This window comes from Bombina bombina, chromosome 4 (assembly GCF_027579735.1).
Source record: "Bombina bombina isolate aBomBom1 chromosome 4, aBomBom1.pri, whole genome shotgun sequence".
Classification (NCBI taxonomy): domain Eukaryota; kingdom Metazoa; phylum Chordata; class Amphibia; order Anura; family Bombinatoridae; genus Bombina; species Bombina bombina.
Window position 1 is genome coordinate 661651412 of NC_069502.1, and position 16308 is coordinate 661667719.

Below are 16308 nucleotides of genomic sequence, written 5' to 3' on the forward strand. Positions count from 1 at the left end.
GGTCAAAAAGCGACTTCTACGTCTCTTTCCTTTTGGCTTAAAAGCATTATCCGATTGGCTTATGAGACTGCCGGACGGCAGCCTCCTGAAAGAATCACAGCTCACTCCACTAGGGCTGTGGCTTCCACATGGGCCTTCAAGAACGAGGCTTCTGTTGACCAGATATGTAAGGCAGTGACTTGGTCTTCACTGCACACTTTTGCCAAATTTTACAAATTTGATACTTTTGCTTCTTCGGAGGCTATTTTTGGGAGAAAGGTTTTGCAAGCCGTGGTGCCTTCCATTTAGGTGACCTGATTTGCTCCCTCCCTTCATCCGTGTCCTAAAGCTTTGGTATTGGTTCCCACAAGTAAGGATGACGCCGTGGACCGGACACACCAATGTTGGAGAAAACAGAATTTATGCTTACCTGATAAATTACTTTCTCCAACGGTGTGTCCGGTCCACGGCCCGCCCTGGTTTTTTAATCAGGTCTGATGAATTATTTTCGCTAACTTCAGTCACCACGGTATCATATGGTTTCTCCTATATATATTTCCTCCTGTCCGTCGGTCGAATGACTGGGGTGGGCGGAGCCTAGGAGGGATCATGTGACCAGCTTTGCTGGGACTCTTTGCCATTTCCTGTTGGGGAAGAGAATATCCCACAAGTAAGGATGACGCCGTGGACCGGACACACCGTTGGAGAAAGTAATTTATCAGGTAAGCATAAATTCTGTTTTTTTCTCTAAATGACTTGCATCGTATTTTTCTACTGAACAGTTGGCTGATTAAACGGCGCTAGTAATAATACATATAGTTTGTCTTTAATGCTGAAGTGTTTTTGGTGGTCCTATGCGTCCTCAATTTAAATATATATGTGTTTAACTGTATGGACCTAATTTCATAAGAAAACATATTGGATCACGTAAGGTTTTATTGCATGCGTTCGAAATTCCTTATGACACACCAACACGTTTATTTACACTATGATAACCATTTTTTTGCTATTGTTGGTCTGTGATGATCTATCAGACCAGCGCGAATTCATCAGATTCGCTCTTCTGACAGAACAGTCGGCTCTGCCTCACTTTCGCGTTGACATTTCTCTGCATGACGTCATTATGAAACCACTCTATTCTTTCTGCAGCATGTGGATACCGGAAGCGGAAGTGGCAACTCGTCTATTTTCCTGAGTGGTTTGTAAACAAACGACTGGAAGAAGGCTCCATTTTATTGTGCGACATCAAGGCCGACATGGGGGCTGTGCTGGGTCTTTGCACGGCAGCTAGCTGGGTAACGTTTCTCAGGAATGCATGGTGGTTTATAGTTTCGTAATCTAATGGATAGTGCAGAGACTGGAGTCGCATGATCTGTCTCATAGCCAGTTTGTGACGCCCACTATTATTAACCACTCTCTTTATATAAAACAGTCTCATGTTTGCTGTCACCATATCATCATATACTACCACTGTGTGTATGATTATTTGTGTTTACTTCTCATATTGAGGCATCGTAATTTTAGTAATGTGTACTCGTCAACGAGAAGTTGATCAATTTGTTATAAATATTTGTTTTTTGTAACCTGCTTTCTATTTTATTTCGTGTTAAATGGAGGTCTACAATAGAAGTGTTATTGTTTTAAACGATAGATAATCCATTTATTACCCTTTCCCCAGTTTTGCATAATCAACACAGTTATATTAATATACTTTTTACCTCTGTGATTACCTTGTGTCTAAGCCTCTTCCCACAGCCCCCTGATCACATGACTTTTTATTATCTATTGACTTGCATTTTAGCCAATTAGTTCTCTGTTGTGCTGACTCTTAAATAACTCCACGGGTGTGAACACAATGTTATCTGTATAGCCCACATGAACTAGCAGTCTCTTGTTGTGAAACGCAAATAAAAAAGCATGTCATAAGAGGCTGTCCGTAGTGGCTTAGTGAAAGGCAGAAAATTATAGGTTTAAATGTTATAAAGTATATTGATATAACAATGTTGATTGTGCAAAGCTGGGAAATGGGTAGTAAAGGTGTTGTCTATATTTTTAAACAATAACAATTTTAGTGTTGCCTGTAATAACCCCTTTAATCTGTGGGGCAGATAGGTATAAACTAGCTGTCGGCCACTAGTTATTCAAATAATTATTGAAATACTGTTTTGGTATACAGTAAATACTGGCAAATTTACACTACACGTCAAACATACTGACACGTCTTGAGATCTCTTAAAAAAAGGTGTATTTATTTCATCCACAGAGGTCAACAACAAGACAGATTTCACACATACCCATCTTTGAACACAGTTTAGTTGAAAAGGGATATTATACTGTATTTTTTTCTTCCTTTAATGTATTACCAGTGATCCATTTGGAACCTATTACTTTGTATACCAATAGCCACTTTTGGCCATTATTTTATGTTTGCTGTTTAGTGCTTCATTGTTAAAAAGACACTACAGTCAAAACTGAGTTCTGAAAAATATGCATTTTTCCAATACACTCTTTAGCAGAAATGTTTCTAGTAAAAGCTATTACTATTTCATTGATGTTTATACTGTGCATGGTCACATGGGGCCTACCTAGATATTCAAAGACTGCCTCTGCTCATTGAGATGACAATGGCTTGTATTGTTGATTACTCAGCTTTGGTTTGTTGTATTTGAATGTGGGTTTATGTACCATATCAAGGTGAGCAATCCTCGTGCTGTGCACAGTAGTGATTGCTTGAACTAGAATAATGTTTGCTAATGTATATGTCACAAAGATTGTTCTATTCAAAATCAAAATGCACTCATTGTGGCTGTCTTTCCAGCAATTGTTTTTTTCATGTTCTACCTAGGGCACCCCTTGATATAGGAAAAAAAAGACACTGGACAGGTTTATCAGGGATTATGGGCAGGTTCGCATAAGCTTGTTGGGGGTGATTGACATGCACTATTCCAGAGCAATTGATTTGCGCCAGAGCAGGAGTGACGTTGCCCATGAAACCTTTTGTGCAATGTTAAATTTCACCTTGTGATGCAACAACATAAGTTGCAATTGCAGGCAGACAGGTTCACTACTTACAAACCTGCTGATCTGCATGGATGGTAAATTCTGCCCTATGTCCCTGTACTTTGTCAGCAAAGGTGACACAGTTTTACTGTTTCAACAAAGTGACACTTTACATTTTTATAGGGCATTTGGCATTCAGATCATATAGCGCTGCGGAATCTGTTGGTGCTCTACAAATAACCGATAATAATAATAGAGGATATTTTCTGAATATATATATATAATTATAAAAAGTCTACATATAAACTGTACAACTCAATTGCAGAACAAACTGAAATCTTTTAGGTAGAGGGAAGAAAAGATATAAAAACAAAATAATATGGTTGCATAATTGTGCACACCTTAAACTAATACTTTGTTGAAGCACCTTTTGATTTTATTACAGCACTCAGTCTTTTTGGGTATGAGTCTATCAGCATGGCACATTTTGACTTGGCAAGATCTGCCCACTCTCTTCTTTGCAAAAACACTCCAAATCTGTCAGATTGCGAGGGCATCTCCTGTGCACAGCCCTCTTCAGATCACCCCACAGATTTTCAATCGGATTCAGGTCTGGGCTCTGGCTGGGCCATTCCAAAACTTTAATCATCTTTGGTGAAGCCATTCCTTTTGTTGTTTTGGATGTATGCTTTGGGTCATTGTCGTGCTGAAAGATGAAGTTCCTCTTCATGTTCAGCTTTCTAGCTGAAGCCTGAAGGTTTTGTGCCAATATTGACTGGTATTTGGAACTGTTCATAATTCCCTCTAGCTTAACTAAGGCCCCAGTTCCAGCTGAAGAAAAACAGTCCCAAAGCATGATGCTGCCACCACAATGCTTCACTGTGGGTATGGTGTTCTTTTGGTGATGTGCAGTGTTTTTGCGCCAAACATATCTTTTGGAATTATGGCCAAAAAGTTCAACCTTGGTTTCATCAGACCATAACACCTTAACCCACATGCTTTTGGGAGACTTCAGATATGTTTTTGCAAAATGTAGCCTGGCTTGGATGTTTTTCTTCGTAAGAAAAGGCTTTTGTCTTGCCACTCCAGACGTAGAATTTGGGAGATTGTTGTCACATGTACCACACAGCCAGTACTTGCCAGATATTCCTGCAGCTCCTTTAATGTTGCTGTAAGCTTCTTTTAAGCCTCCCAGACCAGTTTTCTTCTCGTCTTTTCATCAATTTTGGAGGGACGTCCAGTTCTTGGTAATGTCACTGTTGTGCTATATTTTCTCCACTTGATGATGACTGTCTTCACTGTGTTCTATGGTATATCTAATGCCTTAGAAATTCTTTTGTACCCTTCTCCTGACTGATACCTTTTAACAAAGAGATCCCACTGATACTTTGGAAGCTCTCTGTGGACCATGGCTTTTGCTGTGGAATGCGACTAAGAAAATTTCAGGAAAGACCAACTAGAGCAGCTGAACATTATTTGGGGTTAATCAGAGGCACTTTAAATGATGGCAGGTGTATGCTGACTCCTATTTAACATGATTTTGAATGTGATTGCTTAATTCTGAACACAGCTACATCCCCAGTTATAATTTTTTTTTTGTTTTCTTCCCTCCACCTAAAAGATTTCAGTTTGTTTTTCAATTGAATTGTACAGTTTATAGGTCACATTAAAGATGGAAAAAGTTCTGAAATGATTTATATTTGTTTCATTTTTTTACTTTTTTTTTTTTACATCACAGAAACCTGACATGTTAACAGGGATATGTAGACTTTTTATATCCACTGTATGTATGTATGTGTGTGTGTGTATATGTGTGTGTGTGTATATATATATATATATATATGTGTGTGTGTATGTATGTGTGTGTGTGTGTGTGTGTGTGTGTGTATATATATATATATATATATATATATATATATGTGTGTGTGTATATGTGTATATATATATATATATATATATATATATATATATATATATATATATATATATATATATATATATATATATATATATATATATACCAACTTTGCACCTAAAGTAGATTTTATACCAAACATATTTCCCTGCTGCCATGTCACATGTGAAGGACATGGTCCCACTTGGCTACTGATATCAGAGAAGGAAGATTAAGTGACTGTTCCTGCTAATCTTTCCTTTTTTTTTCTTTTTCTTTTTTTATTGCTTCCAACTTCACAGCCCTAACATTTTCCCTTCGCTGTTAAGCAGGTGGTGTTGTGTGTGTGTGTATATAAAACATATGTAACTTTTTTATTTATTGCAGATTCCCTGCCTTTGTGGCAGTGCCCCATGTCTGCTGTGCAGATGCTGCCCCAGTGGGAACAACTCTACTGTTACACGTCTTATATATGCAGCCTTCTTACTTCTTGGAGCAGCAGTTGCCTGTGTAATGTTAATACCAGGAATGGAGGAACAGCTTAAAAAGGTCAGATACATTTTTAATCAGAATTTTTTTGTGTTTCAGGTTTGTATTGTCTATACATTATTGGTTGTTGTAAAGAAACTGGAATATTTTTGTTAGTTTGTCATACCCTTACATTATTAGCCAGGGTAATTGAGGATGGAGTTAGTAGTGGAAATTACCAGAAAGGAGAGATCAGAACAAGTAAGAGAGAAAAATGAGCAGGAGGGATAAGGGAAAATATTGTATAGTAGTAGAGGAGGATGTCTGTAGTGGCTTCTATTGTTTAAAGAAGAATTCATAGTAAAACATGTGGAGTATTCTTTTACTAATACTACTGGCAGCTACAGCATAATAGCATTAAATCAAGTGTTGCTATCTTAAAATAATTGTGAAATAAAGTAAGTGATCAAGGGCTAGATTACAAGTGGAGCGCTAATTTATTGCACGCCCGTAAACCGTCTTATTCATACATGTAAGAAAATTTGTGAATTCTGTGTCTGTATAAAGTTAGTATCCTGATTTAGGAGACGCACAAACTAACTTTTTTGCTTGGCTTCTTTTGGCAGATCCCTGGGTTTTGTGATGGAGGAACTATGTCTTCGGTCCCTGGAATAAGCGGGCACATTAACTGTGATGTTCTGGTTGGCTACAAGGCTGTGTACCGTGTTTGCTTTGGCATGTCCATGTTCTTTCTACTCTTTTCACTCCTTATGATTAAAGTGAAGAGCAGTCAAGATCCTCGTGCTGCAGTGCACAACGGGTAAGATGCCTAGTTTTGCCAGCAGATTGTATGCTTTTGTGCAAAAACAGATGCCTAGTATTACTAACAAATTGTATGCTGTTATGCAAAAGCAAATGTGTAAAGATAGATTTACCAAGTTTAAGGCAAAAGCTGAAATGGGATAAAAAAAAATTTTTTTCTTTTTGTAAGTACAGTACATGGTTTTAGCCTGCAGGCAATAAAAGGATTTAGCAACCGTTTCAAATATATTAATTCCTGAGCTGCAACATATACTTACAATTATGTTAAGTGAAGGAATATTCTCCTTAAACTAATCCAATATCTAAACTGGTTTATAAACCCAAACAGTTGCACACAGACTGAAATAAGGTTTTCACCACAAACCTGAGCCTTTATATGAGAATAATATGATAATAGCTGAATTAGAACAATTAGAACTTGTATATTTATGTCACTTAAAAAGTAAATTTTCATTCATGTGTTTATTAGGGGTGTGCATCTTCAATGGTCTCACGATTCGATTACAATTATCCTGTCAATGATTCGATTCGATTCCGCGATGCATCACGATTACTGCCCATGATTTTCATGAACTTGTTCTATTCCATAAAATATATATATATATATATATATATATATATATATATATATATATATATATATATATACACACACACACACGCGAGTCATGTGATCAAGCATACTAATCACTCTTTAATCACATAGTGGAAGTTCCAGTTTTTTTAAAAATTGGAGGAGGGAACCCAAAAGTGTGCTTATTCAGTACAAAATAGCATGCAATAGCCTACAGCACTAATACACATTATGGCTTGACATATTGTTTTATAACTTAGAAGCAGGTTAAAACATTTAGACAGAATTTATTTTCCAGCTTTTATGGTATGGATGAACAGGTATTTTTATTTACATACACGCACATTTTATATAATAAAGAGTGAATAAATAGTGTAATGCCAATAAATATGCTACAGTGTATTGGTGTCAATAAGGGGTTAATTTCTATATCTTCCACAGACATCAGCAGTTAACATTACCTTACTGCTCAGTGGCTGTTGAGGCTGCTGTATCTGCTGCAAGTTATTCATTCGTGCTGTCTAGTACTACGCTGCAGACACCATGCTGTAAACGTCAACCTTTAAACTTTAACTCCCTTTCCTCCCACTTACTTTGCAAAGTAACGGAGCGGCATAGTGTCAATAAATTGTGTTGCTAGCTGGCTCTCTGCACAGACGTACTTTAAATATGTAAGAAAAACTGATCACCACATTTACCTTTCCACCAACATGAGTTCGTATAAATCAGAACATAAGCTTATAAATGCACTCAAACTCATGGAGCAACACTAAGGTTATGCTTAGCAGTTACACCTCAATATACCAGCTGTTCTCATTGTCAACAACCCAGCAAAGGTGTCACTACACAAACTCAGTCTAGGTTGTGAGAGGGGGAACTATAAGGAGGCACGGCTGAACAAACCAGTCTACACAGTGAACTGTGGGAGAGAGGAGTAAGATGGCGCTGCAGCGCCAAACAATATATGAGCCTCAGCACATTACCCTCCAGCAGGGAGTGAGCGGCCGCGGTAGTGATAAGGGCAGGAGCGCAGGGTCACCTAACGTAACGTTGCTTGATGACATCACTGACCCTGAATCGATTATGGGCTTCACTGCATCGATGCAGCATCGTTCAAGGATGCATCGGCTTAACGATTATTTTCTGCACCCCTAGTGTGTGTTAGCTTTTTTTTTTTAGCAAGCTGAGATAATTCCTAGTTAAAGGGACATGAAACACTATTTTCTTTCATGAATCATACAATGTTAAACAACTTTTCTTTTTAACTTTTATTATCTCATTTGCTTCATTTTCTTGGCATCTTGAAGGTGCAGTAGTGCACTACTGTGAGCTAGCTGGTGATCCACTGATAAGTATATATGTGCAGCCATCCATCACCAGCTAGCTCTCAGTAGTGCATTTCATCTCCTGAGCCTACTTAGGTGTGCTTTTCAACAAAGGATACCAAGTGAATGACAAGTTAGATAGTAGAAGTAAATTGGGAAGTTGTTTAACCCCTTGTGCCAATTAATTATGAGCAGGACAGATTGCTCAGCATGCTAAGGCACTGTGGCTGAGCTCTGTAGCAACCCAAGAGTTGCAGGTTCGAGGTCCACTCAGCCTTTCATCCTTCTGAGGTCGATAAAATGAGCAGCGCCTTGAGACCCTTACATGTGATTAGCCACGCTTTACAAGTACCCAATACATACAATATAGGTATTACATCACACAATAGTTTGCCCAGCATACTGTGTTGACATAGTAAACTTTATTTAATCAGTCCTGGACTGATGGTATGTACACTTAGGGAGCACTCGCATTCCTTATAGGCTATATTAAGTATAGAGCAATGAGATTGTGACAGAGATACGCTGTTTAAAATATAACCTTTGTTAACCCTTTCGAGTCTGGGCTAAAGTGCCTACATCGGAACAACTGTTCCGATGTAGACAAATTGAAACCACGCAATCGTGCACACGATTGCGAGATTTCAATTATTGGATCGCGTCTGGGGGGCGTCCCTACAACCCTAGGAACGCCCCCAAGACCACAATCAAGTCCTGACTGCACAGAAGGCTTCAGGACAGCCGTTAGTTATGACGTTCTGTTCCGTCATAACGGCTTTAAAGCCCAGTCTAATTATGACGGAATAGAACGTCATAACGGCTTTAAAAAGTTAAGATCATTAAAAAATATAAAACACACACACTTAAAAACACAAATGAGTTAAAGCTGGTAAGTAAATCATGTGTTAATTGTCAGTAAGTTTCACTAGGGCGATTTTGAAAAATACACTAATCAATACAGACCTAGGCTGTGGATTTTAAACCATGTCCTGTAAATAAATGTGGTTGTAAGCAAGTCTGCTCGTCAGTGAAATACACGAGTGGAATAATTATTTTGCTAAATGGAGGTAGAATATCTTGTATCCCAGAACAGCAGAGTTAAGTAATAACCTTATTGTATTTGTTGCAAAGCTTTTCTGTCTGTAATATAAAAATTAGGCTCTTTAAATGCCAACTGTTTAAATGCATTCGGTTCTATTCACTGCTACCATTGAAGAGACAAATGTAATCATTAGAATATTTTATGCTGCATTCGCTGACTCCCTGCTCTCTTTGAAATACTGCTCATAAGACCAGTGTAATCACCTCTGCTTACAAACATGGACATCTATAGATATAAAATGCAGCACATTCCAATACACCTAGTTATAAGTTAACAGTGGACACGCGCATTCGCAGCGTGTCCACTTAGAATATTATCAAAGTTGGTTTGTGTTAAGCAGATTTACCAGCAACTCGTGTCCTGTGTTGACATAGTACCTATGTCCCACATTGTGGCACAGGTTGTGGTCATGCTGTCAGCTTTGACAGTGAGAGCCACAACAGAGGGTCACTGATCCGGCTCCCTTACAATATGAAGCCAGATTTCCAATATAAACAGTGCCACTGTCTGTATCTGTGCTGGGGGGGGGGAGGAGGAAGGGAAGTGGGTGGTCCATCACAGGATTGGGAGGGAGAGATGGTGTCACTACAGAAAATTAAAAATAGGTGATCCTTGGGAGGTGAAGAGGGTGAGAAGATCCTTACATTAAAGGGACAATGTACAATATAATTGTTATTGTTTTAAAAGATAGATAATCCCTTATTACCCATTCCCCAGTTTTGCATAACCACTACTGTTATAGAGCATACGCTCTCGGCATTTATCATTGCACCAGCAATTCTTGTGAACTGCTGGTGCAATGCTGCCCCCTGCAGATTCGCGGCTGTTAGCAGGGGGTGTCAATACGATCGGGTTGATTTCTGTCCACCGCCTCAGAGCAGGCGGACAGGTTATGGAGCAGCGGTCTTTAGACCGCTGCTTCATAACTTATGTTTCCGGCGGTCCTGAAGGTTCGCCAGAAACACGGGGCATCAAGCTCCCAACGGAGCTTGATAAATATGCCCCCTTGTATCTAAGCATCTTCTGATGGCCCCCTGATCACATGACTTTTTATTTATTATCTATTGACTTGCCTTTTAGCCAATTAGTGCTGTGTTGTGCTGACTCTTAAATAACTCCACCGGCGTGAATATGATCTCTATATGGCCCACATGAACTACCAGTCTCCTGTTGTGAAAAGCAAATAAAAAAGCATGTGATAAGAGGCTGTATGTAGTAGCTTAGAAACAGGCAGAAATGTAAAGGTTTAAATGTTATAAAGTATATTAATATAACAATGTTGGTTGTGCAAAGCTGGGGAATAGGTAGTAAAGGCATTATCTATCTTTTTAAACAATAACAATTTTAGTGTTGATTTTTTCTTTAATGAAAATATTTTAAATAACTAAATAAAAAAAAAATTAAAAAACTGTACAAGGTACTGGCAGGCTGTCTGCCAGTCCCAATAATGGTGCTAACCAGTGGGAAGGGGAGGGTTAGAGAGCTCTTTGAGAGGGATCAGGGAGGTGAGTGGGTGAGGTGGGATCCCTACACTACAGAAAGATATAAAAATAAATGAAAAAGACCCTCCAGTGGGTACTGTCAGACTGTCTGCCAGAACCTAAGATGGTGGGGAGGGTAGATTATTGTTTGAGAGAGATCAGGGTGTGTGAGGGTAATAAATATTACCCTTAAAAGCTAGCTAACTAACCCCTTTGCTGCCAGGAATTTCAGAAGTGTGATGCACAGCTGCAAATAGCGGCCTTCTAATTACCAAAGACTAGTGGCATAGCTGAGCATTTCTGTTATTTCTGAATGAAGTGGATCCAACAGAAGCTTTTACAACCATTTATGACTGCACATGTGATATGTAAATAATTTTAGTGAGAAACCCAAAGTTTGTGAAAAAAATTTTTTTTTTTTTTTTTTTGTTAGATGGTCGCATTTGGAGGCCAAATGGTAGGATGAAATATTCCAAAATGGTCCTACATCAATACCTTGGGTTGTCTACGTTAAAAGTAATATGTACATATTTGGTCTTAGCTGAATTATATATAATATAATTTTCCACAGAAGGGCATTCTCACTTTTACATTTTTAAATACCAGGGTGCCAGCAGAAATATCCACAGCAAAAAGTCCATATAGCCTCTCTCTGGAGTTTAATATAATCACTTCTTTTTGTGATTATATTAAAATCCAGAGTGCCTGCCTGGACTCTTTGAGAGAGATTAATAATTAAAAAAAAAAAAAAAAAAAAGGATCTAAGTTTGGCTCTTTTTAGTGATGGATTTATTCTTGTGAAAGATCACCACACTACTTCTGCATTCAGATCATCACGAAGTACCTTAATGCACATTCAGATTACGAGTTTTGCGTTATGAGTGAAAAAGCATCGTTATGCTTCATAACGATGCTTTTTCACTAACGCCGCTATTGCAAGTCTTTTCAGAATAGGTGTACCGCACACCTTTTTGGCCGTCACGCAACGTCAGTACCGCACTTTTTCAATGGGACTTCCATAGCACTGGTATTATGAGTTTTGCGGTGAGGCCAAAAATTGAGCAGTACAGCCTAAAGTCAGTAGTTATGAATTTTAGGTTACAAAGCTGTAGCATAAAACTCATAACTAAACTGTCACAAAGTACACTAACACCCATAATCTACCTAATAACCCCTAAACCGAGGCCCTCCCGCATTGCAAAAACTAAAATAAAATTATTAACCCCTAATATGCTGCTCCAGACATCGCTGCCAATTAAAAAAATGTATTAACCCCTATTCCGCCGCTCCCCGACATCATTACCACTATAATAAAATTAACCCCTAAACCGCCGCCCTCCCGCATTGCAAACACTATTTAAATATTAACCCCTAATCTGCCATCCGCCCACACCGCCGCTATAATAAACCTATTAACCACTAAACCGCAAGCCCCCCACAACTAAATATACTAAATTAAACTATTAACCCCTAAACCTCTGGCCTCCCACATCCCTACACAAATATATTAAACCCTAACATAAGCCTAAGTCTAACCCTAACACCCCCTAACTTTAAAATAAATCTAAATAAAACTTACAATTATTACCTAAATAATTCCTATTTAAAACTAAATACTTACCTATAAAATAAAACCTAAGCTAGATACAGTGTAACTATTAGTTGTATCGTAGCTAGCTTAGGTTTTATTTTACAGGTAAGTTTGTATTTAGTTTTAAATAGGAATTATTTAGGTAATAATTGTAATTTTTAGAAATATGGCTTGTGGACAAATAATTGTAAGTTTTATTTAGATTTATTTTAATTATATTTAAGTTAAGGGGGTGTTAGGGTTAGAACAAATGAAAAAGCTGTAATGCTTGCTTCACATCAATTAGTAGCATAAGTCTTATAGTGCAACCTAGAAAGAAAATTTCTATATATGCATAAAAAGGTAAAGTAGATCACACGGATCAGTGCGATCTAAAAGTCTAGGAAAAACAGAACCTATAAGACAATATTATGTTAAGGAAGGAGAAGATACAAACAATCTATCCAAAAATAATCAAATACATTTATTAATATAAGCATATAAACATTAAAAACACATACAAGTCAGGGGTCCCCATATGTAAATGTGTACAAAGATATGGCCAAATAGGTAACTAAAGTAGTGCACCACTAATGCTCAGAATAGCAATGGAAGGCTGTCCAAGGTTGCTTGGAAATGATAAGCAAAGCATGTATGCATAAGTGTTAGCAGGCTCAGCAAAGCAGTCAATGCTAGTGAAGTTCTCCAATTAGTGCTGAAAAGCATGATGCACAAAGCAGGAAATAATCAGCATAAAGCAAGGCAAATCCACAAATTTATGTACACATTGACATATGGGGACCCCTGACTTGTATGTGTTTTTAATGTTTATATGTCTATATGCTTATATTAATAAATGTATTTGATTATTTTTGCATAGATTGTATCTTCTCCTTTCTTAACATAATATTGTCTTATAGGTGCTGTTTTTCCTAGACTTTTAGATTGCACTGATCTGTGTGATCTAATCTACATTTTTATGCATATATAGGTGTTAGGTTTAGGGGTTAATATATTTATTTAGTGTTAGTTATGTTGTAGGCCAAAGGTCTAGGGGTTATATGAACTCTCAAAGCTTACTGTATTTTATGTTTGTTTTTTTCCAGATTTTGGTTCTTCAAGTTTATTGCAGCTGTTGCAATTACAGTTGGTGCATTTTTCATCCCAGAGGGGCCATTTACAACATGTGAGTTTATACTTTGTCCCTACTATGTGTTTAGTACAGTTTTTTTTGTAGCTACATATTTCTTTATGTAAAGGAGGATATGAGGTTGTAATACAGTGAATATTTTGTACTGTTTGTGTAGCCACTGTATGGTATGAGTAGCTCCTTGCCTAAATGCACAGGCAATAAGTCTGCATTCACATGATTTAGAATTGATCCCACTATGAAATGTTGTTTTGTTACACATTCATGGCATTCTTGTCATTTTAGGAGGCAGGGATATACATTTTAAGAATGTAAACAGAAACAATTACATAGCAGTCCATATGTTTTTGGAGAGTTTTTGATCTGCATTTTAACACAATTTATTTTAATTGACGTTCTTGAATTTTAGATTATTTATATCCTTATTCCTGCTCTTTTAGGGGACCTAAAGATATTAATATAAATTGTTTAACTACATGTCGTAAAACAACTTTGCAATATACTTTCAATATTTATTTTGTTCTCCTCTCCTGTAATTCAATTCTCAATATTGTGGGTTTTCCAATTAATGTTAAACATAGAAGTGCAGATACAGCTATGTTCCACACAGTCATTGTTTGCACACTCTAGTAAGCCATTTATAATAATTCATGACTATGTGATAACACTACGGGCCCTAAGTAATCTACTGGTGGTAGCCATACATGTCTGTGCGGTAACACTATGGGCCCTAAGTAATCTACTGGTAGCCATACACTTCCTCCTTCATTGCTGTCAGATAATGTATAGTTTCTTATGTAGTTCATTTAGTTTCTTTCTTTTTCTCTTTTCATCACCCTGGAACAGGGTAATTCTGTTTCTGTTCAAATCGTTGTTGTTGTTTTTTATCCTCATGATGCTTTGTTTCATAAACATTTATATTTATAAAATAGAGGGAATTTTATTTGTTTTGGGGTTTTTTCAGATAAAGACATGAAATCAGAGAAAACCTAAACTCTGTACTCTCCATATAAGCCTCTGAATATTTTTAAGTTAAATTATGCATATGCCTTTGTGTGTATTATGAATATAAATAGCATTGAATTAAAACTTGCACTGCAGTTTATCCTTTTATTCATAGTTTCATTTCAATTCAGAAAGGTCACTGTCCAAATCCTTATGGGACTGCATTTTTTTTTTTTTATATATATATATTTATATTATAAGGTAGCAGATTACAGAACACTGTTCAGTAAAAATATCACGTGTGTGTGCTTGTCTAAAGTTATTCTCCTGTTTAACTTGAGACTTACAAATCAGAAGATACTTATAAACTATTGCATGCACTTGCTTTTATGCATATGTTTGCTGAATCATATATAGTTTTTAAAATGATGTTTTAAACTAAATATACTTGAGTAAATAAATAAAGCAAATACCATTATTTTAATTTTAGTGATACCTTTTCTCCAACATAGGTGTGTCCGGTCCACGGCGTCATCCTTACTTGTGGGATATTCTCTTCCCCAACAGGAAATGGCAAAGAGCCCAGCAAAGCTGGTCACATGATCCCTCCTAGGCTCCGCCTTCCCCAGTCATTCTCTTTGCCGTTGTACAGGCAACATCTCCACGGAGATGGCTTAGAGTTTTTTAGTGTTTAACTGTAGTTTTTATTATTCAATCAAGAGTTTGTTATTTTAAAATAGTGCTGGTATGTACTATTTACTCTGAAACAGAAAAGAGATGAAGATTTCTGTTTGTAAGAGGAAAATGATTTTAGCAACCGTTACTAAAATCGATGGCTGTTCCACACAGGACTGTTGAGAGGAATTAACTTCAGTTGGGGGAACAGTGAGCAGACTTTTGCTGCTTGAGGTATGACACATTCTAACAAGACGATGTAATGCTGGAAGCTGTCATTTTCCCTATGGGATCCGGTAAGCCATTTTATTACAGACAGTAAATAAGGGCTTCACAAGGGCTTTTTAAGACTGTAGACATTTTCTGGGCTAAATCGATTTATATATAAACATATTTTATACTCCATAGCCTTGAGGAATTATTTTAATCTTGGGAATTTTGTAAAATAACCGGCAGGCACTGTATTGGACACCTTATTCTCTAGGGGCTTTCCCTAATCATAGGCAGAGTCTCATTTTCGCGCCTGTATTGCGCACTTGTTTTTGAGAAGCATGACATGCAGATGCATGTGTGAGGAGCTCTGATACATAGAAAAGACTTTCTGAAGGCGTCATTTGGTATCGTATTCCCCTTTGGGCTTGGTTGGGTCTCAGCAAAGCAGATACCAGGGACTGTAAAGGGGTTAAATATAAAAACGGCTCCGGTTCCGTTATTTTAAGGGTTAAAGCTTCCAAATTTGGTGTGCAATACTTTTAAGGCTTTAAGACACTGTGGTGAAATTTTGGTGAATTTTGAACAATTCCTTCATACTTTTTCGCAATTGCAGTAATAAAGTGTGTTCAGTTTAAAATTTAAAGTGACAGTAACGGTTTTATTTTAAAACGTTTTTTGTACTTTGTTATCAAGTTTATGCCTGTTTAACATGTCTGAACTGCCAGATAGACTGTGTTCTGAATGTGGGGAAGCCAAGGTCCCTTCTCATTTAAATAGATGTGATTTATGTGACACAAAATTTAGAGAAAATGATGCCCAAGATGATTCCTCAAGTGAGGGGAGTAAGCATGGTACTGCATCATCCCCTCCTTCGTCTACACCAGTCTTGCCCACACAAGAGGCCCCTAGTACATCTAGCGCGCCAATACTCCTTACTATGCAACAATTAACGGCTGTAATGGATAATTCTATCAAAAACATTTTAGCCAAAATGCCCACTTATCAGCGAAAGCGCGACTGCTCTGTTTTAGAAAATACTGAAGAGCATGAGGACGCTGATGATATTGTTTCTGAAGGGCCCCTACACCAGTCTGAGGGGGCCAGGGAGGT

At 37.5% G+C, this 16308-nt stretch overlaps 1 protein-coding gene across 1 annotated transcript in view; it reads left to right on the plus strand.

The window, feature by feature from the left end:
• The first annotated feature begins 1120 nt into the window (after positions 1 to 1120).
• The window catches only part of SERINC1 (serine incorporator 1), a 38007-nt gene continuing 22819 nt past the window's right edge, over positions 1121 to 16308 (plus strand). The window contains exons 1-4 of the mRNA XM_053710781.1: positions 1121 to 1274; positions 5261 to 5422; positions 5968 to 6161; positions 13322 to 13401. Of these exons, the coding sequence (XP_053566756.1) occupies positions 1236 to 1274; positions 5261 to 5422; positions 5968 to 6161; positions 13322 to 13401 (475 nt within the window). The 5' untranslated portion in view covers positions 1121 to 1235. The remainder of the gene's footprint in view (positions 1275 to 5260; positions 5423 to 5967; positions 6162 to 13321; positions 13402 to 16308) is intronic.